The 19,515-nt window shown below is 38.1% G+C and overlaps 1 protein-coding gene across 10 annotated transcripts in view; it reads right to left on the bottom strand.

The window, feature by feature from the left end:
• Positions 1 to 19,515, bottom strand: part of CEP112 (centrosomal protein 112) — a gene marked incomplete at both ends in the record, with an annotated part of 491,423 nt that overhangs the window by 85,525 nt on the left and 386,383 nt on the right. For all 10 annotated transcript variants that reach the window (XM_081273022.1, XM_081273019.1, XM_081273024.1 and 7 more), the window contains 2 exons: positions 6,332 to 6,481; positions 12,749 to 12,811. In XM_081273022.1, the coding sequence (XP_081129148.1) occupies positions 6,332 to 6,481; positions 12,749 to 12,811 (213 nt within the window). The remainder of the gene's footprint in view (positions 1 to 6,331; positions 6,482 to 12,748; positions 12,812 to 19,515) is intronic.

Below are 19,515 nucleotides of genomic sequence, written 5' to 3'. Positions count from 1 at the left end.
ATTGAGTTTCCCTCTTTTAATATCAATTAAAATGAGTACACAGGAGTAAAAACTAGAAGCTGAAGGTATAGCTCAGAGGTAGAGCAAGTGCTTATTAGCATGAGCCCTGGGTTCAATCCCCATTTGCCCATAAGTGCTGAACAGTTAGACATATCCTGGTCAGTTACTGAATTTATCCTAGTTCGTCTATCAAAAAGAACAAAAACAAAGGGTAAGATCTCGCAAAACACATTAATATATAGGGGAGAAATGTCGATGTAATAAAAAACACCATTAAAAACCTGTGGTTAAGGAAAAGGAACACAATTCTGGAACCCACTGGAGGGCTGGCTGCTCAGAGATTCATCTTCAAAATCTGTCACTCTTCCCCAGAGTGGTTCTTTTGATATGACTCAACAAAATCCTGAGAAATATCTCATTGATATCACCAAAATCTGGAGAGAGGAAAACTGTGTGGGCATCCTGAACTTTTCCCCTTTTTGACAGCTGTGGACATGGATGTAGTGGGAAAACAAGTAAATATCAGGGCAGTGAGTCTCAGGACTTCGAGGATATACTGAAATCTGGATAATTCAAAACTGAATGGAGAGGAGAAGTCCTTTCCAAGGTTGGTAGTGTGAACCCTGGACCACATTTAATGAAATCTCGAAGGGAGAACAGTCAGCCCAACACAGCGCCACATTCATTCTACTCAGCTCTTCCTGCTGCTGCCCTCAGGTTAGAAAACATGCAGACACTACAAATCAACTTTGTCTACAGAGAAAGGGAACCACTGTGCTTCAGAAGCACTCGCTAATGAATGCCGAACAGTTAGATGTATCCTGGTTCATCTATCTAATAAACAAATAAAAAGTGAATAAATACAGAAAAATAAAGATAAAAGCAATCATTTATATGGAGGAACACTTGGTCTCAGCCTTTTTCATGGCAATATGTTAGATGTGCACCGTCTACCCATGGGAAGACAATGTGAACAAGAACACCTTTCAAACACAATGGTTAACCCGAAGTGCTCTTAATCACGGAAAACCTCAGCGTAGAGAGTGCCGTTTAGTCCCATCCAGCCAATTAAGAACCAAATCAAAGCAGAAGCTCTGGGAGTGGAGAGACTATGGGAAAGCCCTGGTGTAAGCACTGTACCCATTTAAATACAGCAAAAGTGTTAAACCAAAGGGTATGGCTAAAAAGAAGTCAGAATTCCTGAGTTTGGGTGGTGTAACAATGGAACTACTATCCAAAGTAGGGAGGTGAGCAGGGGTTGGGGAAGAAAGTATAGAGTACAAATGTCTCATTTTTCAGTCCAAAATCAAATTCTGTCCCAAAGTTCAATAATTCCTTCTGTTTTATACTAGTTTCTTTATATAGTTTTATAAAACAAACAAAATAGAATCTATAGTATTATTCAGTTTATAAGTCTATTTGGCTTTCTTTTTTTCTTTTTCCTTATACATAATAGGGTATCTGAAATGACCTTCATCTTAATTCTATGATAATTATTTCTGGGGAGAAGGATATGAGGTAACTTTTAAATCTTTTACTTTTTATCTTCTGCATTTTGAATTATTCTTGGTCATGAGCACATGCCATTTTCTATTTTTACAAAGACAACAGAAATATTTTTTTTTCTTTCCCAAAAGGAGGATGTAAATTTGTCTTGAAGATAACAGTGTTGACTATGTGATATGGGAATTTAGGTATTTTCTTTTTTGTATTATTCTGTACAGTTGAGGAAAGAATAGGAGGTGAAATCTCCCCTTTAGCACAGACTACCATGGAGATTTAAGATGGCCTCAAAATCTCTGCCTTTGCTTCCATTGAGGTGGAGTCTATTTCTCTTTTGCTTGATTCTGGACTGTCCCTGTGACTCATTCTGATCAACTGGATGTGATGAAAGTGACACTGTGATTCTTCCTAGAGCAGGCCTCAGAGGAAGTGCAGTTTTGTCTTCACCTCGATTTAAGACTCCCTTCTGCCATTCAGCCTCCAAGTGAAGAGAGAGGGAGGCCCCTTGGGGAGGTTCTGGAGCCACCTCAGACATTCTAGCACTAGTCAAGCTTCCTCCTAAATGGAACCCTGTGAGGTGCCCAGGCAATGCCACATAATGAGCAGAAGAACCACTCAGCTGCCCCACTGCCCAAATCCCTGGTCCTGAGAATTATGGGCATATGACATAGCTGTTGCTGTAAGCCACCAAGTTTGGGGTATGCTGCAGAGATCATTCTTTTTATAAACTTGACTTTAAATGTGGAAGTGAGCTAAAATAATCAATGATAAGGATTTTGTTGCATCTTATTGCAAAAGAGATATTATAATTTAAATACATATAAAGTAAGAAATTTCAACACAAATCCACCACTCAGAGATATCTACCAGTAGAACTTTGATATATGATTGCATTTTTTTCGCTCTTGTATACTTTTTTTTTTCCCTAAAGAATGAACTCATGTGTTTTGTAACCTGCATTTTCATGGAAAAATACCTTGCGAACATTTTTAACATGCTTAAATATCCTTTTTCAACATAATTCTTAGTTTAGAGTAGTTTTCAGTTTATTATTTACTGTGAAAAGTATGGGAAGGAGATGGAGAATGCTGGAGTCACAGGTGGCTGGCACATACCAGGAGCCCAGTAAATAGTTAATTGAATAAATTACACTACTGAATGAATGCCAGGACAAGCATCTTCTTGACTAGCTAACGCTCACTGCGCCTCTTTAATCATCACCTTAGGGCAAATTCTGGGATTGGGTCAAAGGCTAGGTATATCTCTCAGGCAATTTAATAATGATAGGTATCACCAAATTAGCCTCCAAAAATGTTTTATCAAGTTACACTGCAGAGACTGGAACCCTGTCAGCCAATGTTAGTAGACTATTTAATACCTCAAGTATTCTCTTAAGCATTATTTTAACACCCATGGAAACATGACTGGAAGCTCTGGTGGGATAAGAAGAGGTGTACTCTCTCCACGTCCATTCTTGACCACTTGCTAAAGGGAGCTTAGGTCACCAAAAACCTGAAAGTGGGTGAAGGACATTTCACAATTAGCATGAACACTGCTTTTATAGCACTGTTGACTTATCTACAGACAAATGCATTTGGTTCCAGGAAACCAAGCTTCCTGGTGAGTCTGTCTTTGAGTACTTGTATTTATCTACTATCTCTATTTGTATGTATAAAATACTCAAACATAATTAGAATTTCCAAAAAAGCTGTATCATTCAGTTGGACAGAAGAGTAGCTAGAGTATCTCCAGGTTCACTTGACATGGTCATCTGACTCGTTTTCATAGACAAGATGCAGGATCCCGAGGCACGGCATAACCCTGAATACCTCAGGCTCTCCTGTAAGGAACACTGAACATGGTCCAACAGTTGTTAGGCAGTATGGTCTTTGGCTGGTTACTGAACCTCAGTTTCTCCATTTGTAAGATCAGGAAGAGGAAAGTATCTTCCTTATAAATATTACCATGTGGGCAGGGAGGTCAAAGTGGAGAAAATAGTGGGCAAGAAGGTGGGAGAGGAGAATCCTGCAAAACCACAGTGAGCTGGACCTGCCTGAGCAGTGGAGGAAGGAGAAAGTCCAGCTGTGGCCCTGAGAAGTGATTAGCTGAAGCCTGCAAACCTCCAACAAAGCCTACAAAGGTCTCCAAGTTTGAATTTGCCACAGATCCTCAGGTGACAAAGACTCAGCCATGTCACCAAACTTAGATCACAAGCCTAAAGGAACTGTTCCAATGCTTTCTTCAAAAACCCACTCAGTAACAGAGGTTTTTAAATGAAAGGAAGATAGTGAACCAGAGGCAATGCCTTGGGAGCCAAGATGAGGACGGGCATGCTGGAAGGGCGCACCAAGGCCAGCAGGACAGACACCTTCAGTAAAGGAAAGCAGGGGTTTTCTGACAGCCAGAGCTATGGGAGTGAAAGAAAAGTTCATCATGGAATCGTCCATCACCGAGACAGTGAAATGATGTGTTTAGAAACTGGGGTGTGGGAGGGGTGTAAAGTTAAAGAAAGTTTCCTTTTTTAAAGAGTGGCATATAACTATCTTTGGATCTACTTTTCTCCATTTATTTATTTTTTTGAGACTGAGCGGTATGCAAATAAACAAAAGTAATTTATTCAATTAACTGTTTACTGGGCTCCTGGTATGTGCCAGCCACCTGTGACTCTGGCACTCTCCCTCTCCTTCCCATACTTTTCACCGTAACTAATGAACTATTCTATACTAAGAGTCATGTTGAAGAAGGGTTAGGGTGAGGGTTAGCGTTAGGGATAGTTTCATGTGATTAATTTCCAAAGGTTACAGAAAATAAAAAAATATAAAATGTAAAAAAAATATTATTGAAAGGCTTAAGTGAGGTATTGGAACATGAGATGAATGAAAATTTTTGGTAGAGAGCCTAGCACTTAGTACATGTTGCATAAAGATCAGATATTATTCCTATTATTTTTTTGTGACATAGCCTAGGGGAAAAAGAGCAAGAGTGACAAGTGATTAAAAAAGAAATCAAGTATCTTAGTATCTTAGTGGGTTAGCAAAAAAAAAAAAAAAAAAGTCTAACTTTACACCTAACTTAAGTGACCCAAAACTGAATTGTATCTTAACTGGATTATAATTTTAATTCTTGATTTTCAGGTGACTTTTAAATATGCTTCATGTTTTTATACTACATGAATAAAAACTGCCATAATTTAAAGCTAAGTCTTAGTGATTTGGGTTTTGTTTAAAATGAGGATGAAAATGTTTTCCCCTTTTAATAGGTAAATGGATTAAAGTTGTAGAATAAGTCATTAAAAATGGGCAATTATACTAATTATAATTCTTTCAACATACTTTTTAATCTTCAAAAACCAATATTGGAATTATGTTGTTAGGGGTAACCAAATTTGTTTTTCCCTTTTTGCTTATCCAGAGGGATTTAATTATTTATTTAAAATTTGGAAATTAACTACCACTTGGCATTTGAACATAAATGGAAAAGAAATTCACTTAAAATAAAACATATAATGAAACAATTTAGACAAAGTACACAATTCAGTTCATGCAAAGCAAAACAGATGGATCAATGGACACTTCCTGTGCATTTTTAAGTGAAAAGCCTTGAAAGATGTGTTTACATTACCATATGAAAAGGGAAGTTTTTTGTTTTTTGTTTTTTAAAATCTCTTCACACAACCAGGGAAAAAGCTCACATGAGGAAATAAGTAGGGAAAATGTCATTAACAAACACAAGTCTTTACCTGTAAAGTGGGAAGGCTGGCTGTAATAGCCTTAAAGATTTTGTCTCTCAAGGCTTTTTATTTTATTGAATATTATCCACAGGCTTAAAGAGTGTGTGTGTGTGTGTGTGTGTGTGTGTGTGTGTGTGTGTTGTGTGTGTGCGTGCGTGCATACACACCACAAGAAAATAACTTATGTGAACACTAACTTTTCCCCAATTTTATTCAGATTGCTTACGATGGGCAATAGAAAAGGAAAAGGAAGAGGCTAGAAAGAAAAGGGCAGTAATAAAACCTGAATTTTTCTTTGTATGATTACTCTACATGCTTTAAGCATTGTCAGAGTAAAGTCAAATCACTGAAAAATAATCTTTTGGTGGGAATTCTTTAAAAAAAATTTTTGTTCTCTTTTAGGCTTTATTTATAAAGGTTTCCAGATGCTTATCCTCATAGATTAAACACAGCATGATGTAGATGCTTACAATAACACCTATCGCTATGAAGCCAAGAGAAAACTACTTTGAGATCTGCCTGCCTATCACCTAAAGAATCAGGTCCAGGGAGTTTTCTGTGGCTATTAAGGTGTGATTCTCTGAAGTCATTTGGAAACAACCTCAGTTCTCAGCAGCAACAGTCCACCCTGTACTGTGTTGAAGCACATCAAATAGTTGGCATTCCAAGCCTCCAATGGGTTATTTCTCATTATGCGAATACATAATGAAAGGATGTGGGCAAAGAAGAGAATGTAAATTGGAAGCTGATTTCTGAATGTGTTAGGCAGCAGTACTGGGCTGAAACAGTCATTCTAATTTCAAGAGACAATTCCAAAGTGGTTCTCAAGAGAAAGGACAAGGTATTTTTCAAATATTTGTTCAATGTGAATGGACTGGGCTTGCCAAAAATGACTTTTTATGCTGGCATGCAATCTCTTAGAGGGAAGTCAGCCTGAGTCACTGGATACATCAAAGGTAGAGGCCAGTGAATGGAATTACTGCAGGCTGTGTGAGCAAGCCAGATACCTGCATTCATCTGCCCACTGCTGGGATTTCAGCCTCCTTTTAATTACATGAAAGCAGCTGGTACCACTGGTTACTGAAGTCTTCAGATTACCTTGATTGCTCGATCATTATCTCTAATCAGCTGCTGCTTCTCATCTTCAAACTTTTGTACAACATCCTGGAGCCGCCTTTCTGCAGCAAGCTGCTGTCGGCTGCTCTCCTCTTTCAGAGAGGAAATGGTTGTCTGAAGTTCTGCTATGATCTGAAATGAAAACAGCATGCTATAACTCCACATTCTTCAGTGAGAGGCATCTATTTTATATGTATTTATGCCTAACAAAAGACTGAATCTGGCAAAACTCTTTCACAATCTAAATATTTTCAATTAACATATCATACACTATTAATGCATGAAATTCCAACAATAAAAGACTATAATAAAACTGTGAATGGTGAACAACTTCTGGACCAAATATATTTGGAAGACATTTCCACTATAACATTCCACAATATTTACTCATCAGAAGAAAGAACATCTGTGATCTCAAAAATATGAAAAGCGTCAGATTTTATTTTGCTGTGAAATATACTTATTAGAGTGAGAAAAGTGATTCTGCCTTTAAGAAGACTTTGAACTGTAGCAACCAAAGAAAAGAATGAATAGAGTTCACTCCTCATGGTCACCTAGTTCTATGATAAGTGTTGGGTATTCACTAATGTTTGTGCAGTCTGTTAAGGACCTCAAGTTCTTATGTCATTTACTACTGTGGGACAAGTATTACCCCTCTTTCATAAATGAGTAAACAGAGGCACTGAGAGATGTCAAATATTTTACATTGTTGAAGATGACATCAACAAGGAGACAGGCAGGAGTTGAAGCATGCAGTCAGATCCACTGCTGCATTAACTGGTTCCTCTAACTAGCAGACTTGACTTTTCTTTTTTAGCAAGGTTTTGGTATTGAAGTTTATACTTCCAAATATGTTGTCTTCTTCCTAACTGGAACATAATCATGTAAGTGATGGTACCACTTCAGAGACTCCAGCAGCATTCCCAATATGTGAGAAATGGTTCCCTCTAGGACAGGGTTCTCTCCCACTCCTCAAATGAACTCCATGATGAGGAATTCTGACATTTAATGGGCCTACTGAGAGCACTGCCCTTCTTTTGGTCCAAACCATTTCCTTTCAAATTCAATAGTGATAACTTTTTAAAAGCAGGAAATGGTATTTCTTCTAATAAAAAAAATTATGTCCTGGGTTTGCACATAATTCTATTGGTTCCACAGGAGGGGAGCTGGTTGGTGAGAAACAGTGGACTCACTAGCTATCTTTCTTGAGCTCTGTTTTTCCAATTATTATTTGGTGACAAAACCAGATCACAGCATCAGAAGACAATAAACAGAAATTGTGTGGAGTCTCTGGGGAGCCAAGTCCTATAAAACATTAGTTGTTATTATTGACATAAATAATAGCATGTTTAGCTACAGAAAATATGGAGTACTTAACTCACTGTAACAAAGCTTAAAATTGAGAATATATAAATAATCAAATAGTACCATAATTGTGAAATGATAAGGTACATAATAGTGATATATGTGTGTGTGTGTATATATATATATATATATATATATATATATATATATACACACACATATATGCTATATATAAATGTAACTGGGGCCTTCTGCTCTGAGTGGAGGAATTCATTTACTGAGATTAGAATAGAACAGTTTTCATCTGTTTTCTGAATTTTGATTAAATGTTGTTTCCATTTTGGTATCAATCCAATTAATTCTGATAGCACTTATGTGAAATGGGAAATGTTAAATTCTTATAGTAAATGTCAAGAATTGAAGCACAGAATAATCAACTCTGGTCACACAGCCAAAGGAGCAAGGGATCAGAAAGAGCTGGATTTCCTTGGCCTAACATGAAATTTAAGACTGATATTTTTATAAGAGCATGGGGGTCAAAGAGTAAAAATAACTTAATATTTCAATGTTTCAAGTTGAATAAACCACAACCTTATAGAAATGAAGGGTTAGATTCTGAAATGTGTGTTTAGTTTTATATAATTTTATTACGTGTATAGAGTCACGTATCCACAACCACAGTCATGTGATCTATTTTTAAAGTATAAGGCAATTTTATGTTTTAAAAAATTCTAGGATTGAGATTAGTAATAACTGACCAGAGACTGAAGATAAAAATATTTTGGACTACTTCAAATGACCACAAGGGTACAAAACAGGGACCCCTTATTTTCAGAAAACTTAAGATAAGACCACATCAAAGGGAGACTTGGGAGCAGCTTCAAGTTCAGGATGTTCTGAGGGGGCATGCTTGGGGAAAACAAAACCTTTTCATTCTTTGGGTGAATAATGAGATTCCTACAGGAGGAATAATAAAACTACATTTGGAAAGCTATTTTTAAAAATTATCAAGGTAACATAAGGAGGAGAATGTCAGACCATTTCAGGTGAAACACCTTGGTTAGACAAATTGGCCGACAGACTGACAGATATGATGGGTACACAGAGGCTGCTGAAATAGGGTGATATTTAAAAACAGGATTAATAATTACTTTCAGATTGATAAATAATCATAACATTCAGATTAACATGCATGCTTTACATATAGAACAAAGAAAGCATGGGTCCTTAGGTCTATTAGTTGTAGCTGCAGAGTATAAGAAAATGTACCATTTTCATCTTAGCCCAGTGCATATAACTAGTACTTAATAAATATTTAAGTAGTGTAACTGTAATAATAGTAAATAAGAAAAATTATCACCTGGAAAATTATATTGGGATAGACTTTTAATGGAAAAATAATGTAAAATTTTTCCTGAGAAAAATAAAAGGTAATATATACAAATATAATCAAAACTCTCCAGTTGTGCTTAAATCATAATTAAAAACCATAAAGTGAAATGCCACCAGTTAACTAAATGTTTACCCTGTATTAGCTTCAGAGAAAGAACTGGCATAGAACATTCTCATATAGATATTAAAAATATGTTGGCAAATAAAAGAAGAGCTATTTGGGGCCAATGCTGTAAGCAACCTAACCCTTAAAAGTAATGGTAGTTTAATAATTGTTAAGCAATGAAAATTTTGTGTAAATGTTAGGGATAATATTGAAGATCTTAAAAATAACAGAATTTCAGGCTGGGGATGTAGCTCAGTTGGTATGCTTGCCTAGCATGCACAAGGCCTTGGGTTTAACCCCCAGATTCACAGTAAACAAACAAACAAACAAACAAATAAAACAAAATATAACAGAATTCCATAGAGGTTAAATTTCACCTTTAACTTATTCTAATGTTTTTCATATTATAGTTTGAGATTTTTCTAAAACTACAATATAATCTAGAAAGATTTCATGTTTGAGGCCAGCCTGGGCAACTTAGTGGAACTCTATTAAAAAAAAAAAAAAGGCTGAGGGTATAGCTCAGTAGAAGAGCACCCTTGGGTTCAACTCCACAAGACAAAACAAAAATAAAACATCAACAGCAAAAAACTACCACAGACATGATGAGCTCTACTGCTGACTAGGAAGGTTAGCACACTACCCTCTGCCGTCTGGGCTGGCTCCTGGAGAATGACATGAAGTCAGGAGCCATGGGGAAGCGAGCTGGGGCAGCAGGGAGCCGTCCCTCAGCACTGGTGAGCTGGCTGGTGTCCCAGCTGTGGGTCTCAAGGAGGCATCTTCTTGCCAAACAGCACTATATTTCTTTGAAAAAAGGCCGCTAGGTGACTGCGGAGCAAGGAAATTGCATTAAGACTGAAAAAGCAAGGCTAATATATAATGTTGAGATTAAAACCCCAAATATGTGATTCTGAGGGAAATGGTGTCTGTTAGCTGCCCAGAGATGATGCAAGCACTGGGGACATGGCGAATGCTGAGACCTGAGGAGAAGCCCGAGTCCGCAGGTGTGCTCAGGGCTCCGTGTGCTGGTGGGTTAGGTCCTAAGGCTTGATAAAATCTTAAAGATAAAGTAGCTTCCTTTAAAGGAGGAAAAATATTTAAAATATTTTCCAAATTTAACCTGTTGTTCTCCTCGGTGCCAATGCATCCATCACTAATGCATTCATTTTAAAAAGAGAGGTTTAAAAAACATCTGATAAACGGAGTTAAGCAACTTTGCTTCTGGCATTCCTATCAACTTGATGAGATATGTATTAGAGATTCCAGTAAGCCACCACTTGAAAGTGGAAAAAGCCAATCATGGTTTTGTTTTCTATAATTCATTTAAAAATAATCTGTTTTTTTGGCACTGACTGGCATATAGACCAATGTTCCTCTAGTGCTACTTCATGGATATAAATACCTGCAGATATGCCTACATTAGTATAAATATTAATATCTATTCAGCAGTGGGCAAACAAAATATTATCCAAGTGAGGCTCTCCCTCTTATGAGGAGGGAGGGCTGTCTTCTGTTGCGGCGTCCTTTCCATGTTTCTTTTCTGTTTTGGTGTCGCTTTGTCCTTTCATTTATGAAACAAGGACTATAGCATGACAATTGTTCCTGGTTGGGTTTTCCACATCCTTTTCCTGTTCTTTCATGTCTTTATTGAGAAAACAGTGACCCTATGAGCCTCCAAATTTTGCAGGGAGATTTTATCAATCCTTGAACACTCTAAAATATAGTATCTGAGAAATATTTTCTCCCTCTTACAGCCCTTTTAAAAATTCTTCCCTCCCTGTGTCCTTTCTCAACTGCAATTTTGGTACTTCCACTAAAATTGCTCCCAGCTCTGTGGTGCTTTGGCTTGAAGGAGGCCCCACACTGCATGCGTTCTGGCATTGTTTTACTTGGTGGTTGGAATTGTTCTGTGAGGTCAGCACTGCCTCCCCATCCAACAAACGAGGAACCAAATTCCAAAGAAGGCAGGTGAGCTGGCTCGGGGTCACACAAGTGGTATAGGACTGGTATTCAAATCCAGGCCTGTGGACTCCAAAGCAGAGGCTTTCTTCCACACTAACTTAAATTTAATTTGCTTTAATGTCACCTAATCGGGCTGCTTCAGACATTCCTTTAGATAAACTTAAGTACTCCTGTTTATACTCTCATTACTTAGGCATTTTTATTAGCTATCTTATATCTCACTCTCAGTCTGCTTCCCCCATTTAACATAAACCAAAATAAGCAGGATATAGGTGTATGCCAGTAGGGATTTGTCATGTTTTAGTTTAAACTTTAATTTTTGGAATAATAAGATTTCTTTTGATTATAAGAATCTCTTTCAGGGGTTAAAAAGGACACTTTGTTTCCTCCTCAAAAAAGGGCTGGAATACTGGAAATAAGACACCACTATCAACTCTTATGTAAACATATCTGACTCTTCATTTAGACAAAGACTTTTGGTTTCCTAATGGGATGAGAATTATATAACATGCACATTTTAGAAATAATTATAGAAATGAAGACACTTCCTGATAACTATCACTAAAGTTTGCCATATTAAAAATGTAAAGGGTTGGGCCAGGCTGGTAGTGTTGAGGTTTGGAATTTCCACTTTGAAGTCAGATCCTGGCTTAGTCACTTGCTAACTTGTGTGATCACATCTCTCTGAGTCTCAGTTTTCTCAACTGGAAAAATGGGGCCAATGATATAGTTCTTAACCCCATAGCTCCTGTGAATGAGGCTGAATGAGTCAGACTTAGTTCTCATAAGCAGTTGGATATCATTATTGTTTTGCTTCTGTGTTGTTTCTACTGTTATGTGGTAACTCATAACATGGAATATAAATTTCAGTTTACTACCACATATCATTGTATGCTTGTAAATATATAAGACAAGCCAATTTAAAAATCATTAGATATGAAGCTTACAAAACTAAATGGCTTAATTTATCCATCTGCAAAATGAAGATTAAATAGTACCTCTTTGTTCTAGAATCACCCTTATAACTAGGGACAATGTTGTCACTGGACAACATTGTAACAACTTAAGACAGAAAGGTACTCTGGGCATCATATCCCAAGTAGAGATGAGTATTCTTATTCTAGGTCTTTCTTATATCAAAACTACTGTAGTTCATAATGAACAGCAAGATATGGATGTAGGGACTTATGATTTCTTTTTTCCAAAAGGAATCAACAATTGCACTGCTTGCTGATTTAACCTAGAATTCTTTGTCATTTTGACCGATGTTGTAAAGTAGTCTTTAGTAGAAGCAAAATGTAATACTGCAAAAAAGCACAGATGGTATCAAACTGCTTACATCACAAATGTAGGTGTCTTTTGCCCTTGTGAAATGTGCTTCAGCCTGGGCTTGTTCAGGTGTTCAGGCTGGTTTTACAACATCTGAGTGTGTGAGTGTTTAGGTTCAAATGGGTCAATGTGCCTCATTTTTCTTGAAATATTAAAAACATATTTTATTTATTTCTATACTCATCAAATATATGATACTAATCCACAAGAAACTGAAAAGAATTAAATTTAACTCTGAAGTACAAAGGCTTTGATGTATTGGTTTCATTTTTGGTTTTTGTTTTGGTTCTTTTACTGTTGCTTACCTGGGAAGATTTGGCAAGCTTCTGAGTATATTCCTTCTCAATCTGCTTCAGCCTGCTGTTGGCCTGAAAAACACACGTACACGAACACATACACAGTGACCTGTGAGCTTGGTATCTCTTCCACATGCCTATCACCAGGCAGCTGGGACGCCCGCCAGTTGCACCGCCCTTCTGGGGCAGCCAGAAAACCACAGGGCTTGTCTTTGATCTGACGCCAACTATTCATCACTTAAAAAGAAAAAAAAAAAAAGATCTCTCCTGCCAATTATTAGACAAACACAGACTTCTGCGGATAGAAAGAGAAGAGGCAGAAATAGACACCCCAAAAGTGTTAAGGCTCAGAAGGTAAAGGAAGGGAAGAAAAAGGAAACAGAGGGGAGGGAATTGGAAGAGAAAGTTGAGACAGAATTAGGGGAGGAGGAAAAGAAGGTGGTAAATACAATACTCTTTAGTTTAAAAATGCTCCTGGCTAGGGGCAGATATGAGAATTTTAGATTCACTCAGCAAAGAGTTGAGCCCCCATGTTGCCTAACACACAAGAGCTATTTTTTTTTTTGAGCCACAAATACATCTAAATGAAGCAATTTTATGTTCTAGAAGTAGGGCATTCTAGCAGTAGGGTGGTCTTTCCAGAAGAAGTCCACATTACTTAGAACTAGATTACCCCTCTGCCACTCAAATTCTAATCCTCGGGGTGTGATGTGCTTTCCAGTCTCTGGACGTGTTTGGGATCTTTACTCCAGTGTTCACAAAGGACGTGGTGGCATGCCCTAGATGGGGCCCTCCTCTGTCAGTCATTTAGGGGAAAGGTTTGGGTCATCACTCTCATGATTTCTTCTTCTCCTGTCTGCCACCCCACCCTCACCCTCTCTCTGATTCTTATCTCTCTCAGGTTTATCATCTTTTTCTTATTGTTTTTATTATCATTTCTTTAAATTTTTTTCATTTCTTTCAGAGTTTCCTCAATTTTTACTTTAGAACTTTCTGCTGGACTTTTCAAAAATTATGCCATCATATTAATAATTTCTAAGGATTCTTTCTTGTTCTCTGAACAGCAGTATGGAATCCAAGCGTTAGTATTTTTATGCTACAATCTTTACAAAGAGAACAGGAGGGGAGACAACAGTATTGTTAAGATATTAACATCATTTTAGCACTTGAGAAGGGCATGCATCTCCTTTTATAATAGAGGAAACTGAGGTAGAGAGCGGTTTAGTAACTTGCCCAGAACCACAGAGCCGAAGAGTGACAGAACCAGGACTTAGTCACCCCCACACAGTGGGGTGGCAGAGCACAGATGCTCCATCGGCTAGAGCACCCAGCAAATGTATATTCCCACTTTCCTCTGAGGTTATTAATTTTATATCTAGGTCTGTATCTATCCATCAGTTTATCTAAATGTGGTCATCTATCCATCCATATAAACTTAGGAATTGTTTTTCTGTTCACTAAAGTGTATCATTTTTTTCCTAAGTTCCCTTTATTTATTTACTTTTGCCAGCCTGTTTGGATTTTTGGCTTTCATTTTACTGACCTTAAATATCTGGTGATCACTTTGCTGTTCTTTCTTGTTTAAAGTGAGGTCCTCTAAAGCTGACTATAGAAACTCAAGATGTGTAGCTTGCGGATGGATGGACATCCCCATAGGGTGTTAAAAGGGGCCTGGACTTTCTTCTTGGGCCAGTTTGCCCAGTGCTGCATGCTCTGTGTACTGCCTGGTGGCCTGTCTGGCTCCATCGTTTGTGGAAGACACCTAAGATGCTGGGACTGCCACTCTCTCATAGGCCTGTCTTCGTTCTTGCTCTCAACTGTACCCAGTCATCTCTCTCACTCTCTCTCTCCAGGGAGCAAGCCTGGGACAGGCTGTGTCACCTGGCTGTTCCTCACACAGCCTTTGAGCCTACCCTCTAGTGTTTCCTTTACTACATGCCCAGATTCCCAGATTCCCAGATTCCCAGAGTCCCAAGCCTTCCCAAGTAGGACAGACTCTGTTCTTCTAACAGATGTCCTCCAAGCCTCCTTTCTTCCAGGATTTTTTTTTATTATTTTGGTTTGCTTAGTTCTGCTAAGTCCATTTTGGATCCAGACCCATCTCAAGTGCTAAAATGATGTTGATATCTTAAGAGTACTGTTGTCTTCCCTCCTGTTCTCTTTATAAAAATTAGAGCATAAAATACTGATGCATGGTCCCATCTTGAGGTTCTGATTTCTCTGGGGAACAGTCTAGGCATCATAATTTTAAAACTTTTGGCAGCTAGTTCTAATGTTCAGCCAAAGTTAAAAATCTCTGTTCATAGCTGGGTGCAGTGGTGCACTCCTGTAATCTCAGCAACTCAGGATGCTGAGGCAGGAGGGTCATAAATTAGAGGTCAGCTGGGCAACTTATTGAGACCCTGTCTTAATAAAAAGGGCTGGGGACATAGCCCAGTGGTAGAACACTTCTGGGTTCAATCCTTACAAAATAAAACAAAAAATGCCACTGTTCATGACTCTCAATTTTATTTCTTGCATCTTAATGTGCCTTTTTCAAGGTGTGGATAGAAATGGGTGAGTTCTGTCCACTACATTTTACTGGTAGCAAATGATTTTTTTATTTGGATATCACAATGAGACGAGAAAGCAACCTACTCCAGGTGCATCTCTATCAGCACTAGGGCTGAACTGGGAACTGCTGGTTAATGCATCCCTGTTCCACTAGGTGGTGAGATCCCAGAAGGCAGCCCTATTCCCTAAAAAGTGCTGGTTGCATGAATGTTCACCTAGTGAATGGCTAGACACCATCCAGCCCCTTTCCTTTTCTATCCCTGAGCTCACACCTCTGAAGTAATTTTTTTTTTATAACCATATGTTTCATGGTTAAGCTCAATTGCAATTCTTTTTTTTTTTTGTTTTTCTTTCACATTTTTTATTGGTACGTTACAGTTTTATCCAATAATGGGATTTGTTGTGACATACCTGTACTTGTGCACAATATAACAATATAATTGACTAATATCACTGCCCAGCCCTTCCTCCCTCCCTCCCAGCCTCTGGTTCCCCTCCTCTACTGTGCTCCCTTTGATTTTCATGAGATCTCCATCCCACCTCTTTGTTTTCCTTTTTCCTCTCTAGCTTCTACTTACAGGAGAAAACATGCAACCTTTGGCCTTTTGAGTTTGGCTTATGTTGCTTAACATAATGGTCTCTAGTTCCATCAATTTTCTTGCAAATGACACAATTTCATTTTTCTTTATGGATGAATAAAACTCTATTGAGTATATATACCATGTTTAAAAAAATCCATTCATATCTTGATGGACACTTTGGCTGGTTCCACGATTTGGCTACTGTGAATTGTGCTGCTATAAACATGGGTATGCACATGTCTCTATAGTATGATGACTTTAATTCTTTAGGGTAAATACCAAGGAGAGGTACAGCTTGGTTATGTGGTGGTTAGTCTTTTGAGGAACCTCCATACTGATATCTATAACAGTTGTACTAATTTACAATTCCACCAACAGTGTAAAAGTTTCCTTTTTCTCCACATCCTCTCCAGCATTTATTAATATTTGTATTCTTGATGACTGTCATTCTGACTGGACTGAGATGAGATCTCATGTAGTTTTGATTTCCTTAATTGCTAATGATCTTGAACATTTTTTCATATATTTCTTGGCCATTTCTTCTGTTGAGAAGTATCTGTTTAATTTACTTTCCCATTTATTAATTGGTTTATTTTATTTATTTATTTTGGTGTAGAGTTTTTTGAGTTCTTCATATATTCTAGATATTAATCCTCTGTCAGAAGAGTAACTAGCAAAGCTTTTCTCCCATTCTGTAGGTTCTGTTCACTTAATTGTTTCCTTCAGTGTGTGGGAGCATTTTAAATCTGAAGCTGTCTCATTTATTAACTCTTGGAATTATTTCCTGAGCTTTAGGGGTCCCACTGAAAAAGTCATTGCCTGTGCCTATATGCTGAAGTGTTGATCCTGCATTTTCTTCTAGGAGTTGGATAACTTCTTATCTAATCCTAGATCTCTGATCCATTTTGAGTTGATTTTGTGCAGGGTGAGAGAGAAGGGTCTAGTTTCATTCTTCTACATATAGATAACCTATTTTCCCAGCACCATCAAATGTAATTCTTTAGAGTTTATTTCATAAATATCTGTATTTATAATCCCATTGAGCACACTGGGTAGTTTGCTTTTCTCTAGAGTAAAGAGGGCATGTGACTACTGATATTTTTCTAGTAAGCTGTCAGACTCAATTGCTCTGTAAGTCAGACTCAATTCCCCTCTCAGGCTAGGAGTGGACCTCAGTTGTACAGCACTTATCTCACATGCACAAGGCTTCAGGTTCAATTCTCAGCATGGCAAAACAATAAAAAAATAAAGCCACTCTTCATAATAGAATTAGGACTCCTCTGAACCTCTTGAGGATTACTGGTCTTGGTTCACATTCTGTCAATGTTATTTATCACAAAATGCTTGATGAAGTATTTATTGCTTTTAAAATAAACACAGAGTTCTTACTATGGGTCAGACACTGTTCCAAGTGCTTTAAAAATATTTATCCACTAGAAAATCTAAAAATTAATTATCATGTCATAAAGAGTAAGTTCCTTTTCCCCAAAAAAGTTGGAGTCAGAGTTGTTGGCTGGCTCAGGAAAGCTGTGCTTCAGCCCTGGAAGCTCACAAACCCAGACAAGCTGCTTGACAACTATATTTGCAGTTCACTCACCCACTCTAGAATAACAGCACTGGACAAACAGCAGAGAATGCCTCTCAACCTTTGTGGAACGTCTATCCAAGAGAGTAAACCAATTTCAAAAGTAATATTTGGATGTCTTCAGGGCCATAGAGATGAAGCAGGAGGAGGAGATGGGAAGTGATGAAAAATATTCTAATTTAAAAATAGGCATGTTTTAGAAGGTCTTCTTAAGAGAGTGACAAAACCTGCAGGAGAGGAAGCCATGGTCAACTCCAGGGAAAACATTTCAGGCAGAAGGAAGAGCTGGGCAAGGGCCCTGTTTTGGGGTGTAGTGCAGAGAACACTGTGGTGGATCAGTGAGAAATGTCTCCCTTGAATAAGATGTGTTCTGAGCGAGAACAGGGGTCAGGTTCCACATGGGACTGTGTGGGATTTCAAGGAACTTGGTTTTTAAAAGGAGTATTAATAGGAAGTCTCTGAAGGGTTTTTAGTATAGAAGAAATTTATAATTTGACTTATGTACTGAAAAGATCAATCTATCCTTTGTTGGGTGAAAGAACTGAGTAAAGAAGCCAGTTGGGAGGCTACTGGAAACAATCTAGGGTAGTAACAGTTAGTGATGAGAGTCTGAGAAAAATTTAAAAGTAGCACCAATGGATATGTTGTATGACAGAAAGAAATGATTCAAGGATAACGTCAAGATTTTTGTGCTAAGCAGCTAGAAAAATGAGATTATCATTACTTGACATTGGAATAACTATGGGTGGAATAGGTTTGGGGAGGAAGCTAAGTGATTAGTTTGGGCATATTAAGCTTGGAGATATTAATCAGGTAACCACTGTTGAGATGAATATTTGGGTATTCAAATCTTGAGTTTATGGGAGAAAGGTGGGTTAGAAGTATAAACTCAGAAGTCACCAGTGTATACATAGTGTATGATACCATGCTACTAGGTGAAATCTCAAGACATTGAGTGACACAAAACAAGAGGCTCAAGTATGCTAAGTCTTGGTCCTGCAAATGTTAAGATGTTGGGAGAAGGGGGAGGAAAGCAGACAGAACAGCTGGAGAGATAAGAAACTAAATCCTGAAGCCAAGTGAAGAAAATGTTTCAAGGACTGGTCAACGGTCAAATGTGACAGAGAGGTCATGTAAAATGAGAACTGAGAAATGATCACATTGATTTGGCAACATGGTGGTCACTGGTGATATGGATGAAAGTAATTTTGGTGTAGTTGGAGAGATGAAAGCTGGATTACAGAGTGCTGAAGAAAGAGAAGAGAGACAGTGGGGTAGAATACAGACCATCTGTTCAGAATTTTATTAGGGAAGAAAAGGAAAGAAATGGGTAGAAGCTGCAGGGCAAGTAGGTAAGTAGGGGCTGGTTTGTTTTGTTTTGGTAAGGAAAGAGAACTAATGGCCTGCCTGTAGGCTGATGGAAACCACCTAGCAATAGAGAGGGAAAAGAGACAATTTCAGAGATTTATTAGAGAGATATCCTTTATACAACATGTTATGGAGTGAACTGGGTCCACCACAAATTCATCATATAGAAGCCATAATCCTCAATGTGACTATATTTGGAGAAAGGTGCTTTAGAGGGGTAATTAAGGTTAAATGAGGTCATAGGGTGAAGCCTAATCCAATAGCATTGCTGTTATTTTAAGAGGGGAAGAGATACCAGATCTTTTTCACCTTCTCCCTCTCCTGGTGCATGTGTGTATGCAAGTGCGCGTAGATACAAAGACACACATAGAGAAAAGGCCATGGAAGGACACAGAGAACACTGTGGTCTATAAGTGAGCGATTAAAGCCTCACTGGGAGGCAACCCTGACACTGTCTTGATCTTGGATTTTTGGCCTCCAGAACTGTGAGAAAATAAATTCCTATTTTTTGAGCCACCAGGTCTGTGGTATTTTGTTATGGTAGCCTGAGCAGACTAATATAGGGTGGGATTTTGAGCAGAACAGGAGATCGTCCTTGTTAGGAGTACAGGAAAGGATCCCTGGTACAAGTGGCGAGAGATTCTGATTGCTTCTACTTTCTCCATGAAGGAGGAGGAAAGATTCACCAA

Source organism: Spermophilus citellus (assembly GCF_964194105.1).
Source record: "Spermophilus citellus genome assembly, chromosome: 17".
Classification (NCBI taxonomy): Eukaryota; Metazoa; Chordata; class Mammalia; order Rodentia; family Sciuridae; genus Spermophilus; species Spermophilus citellus.
Note: the sequence above shows the minus strand (reverse complement) of the source record. Positions and strands in the feature narration are given on the sequence as shown.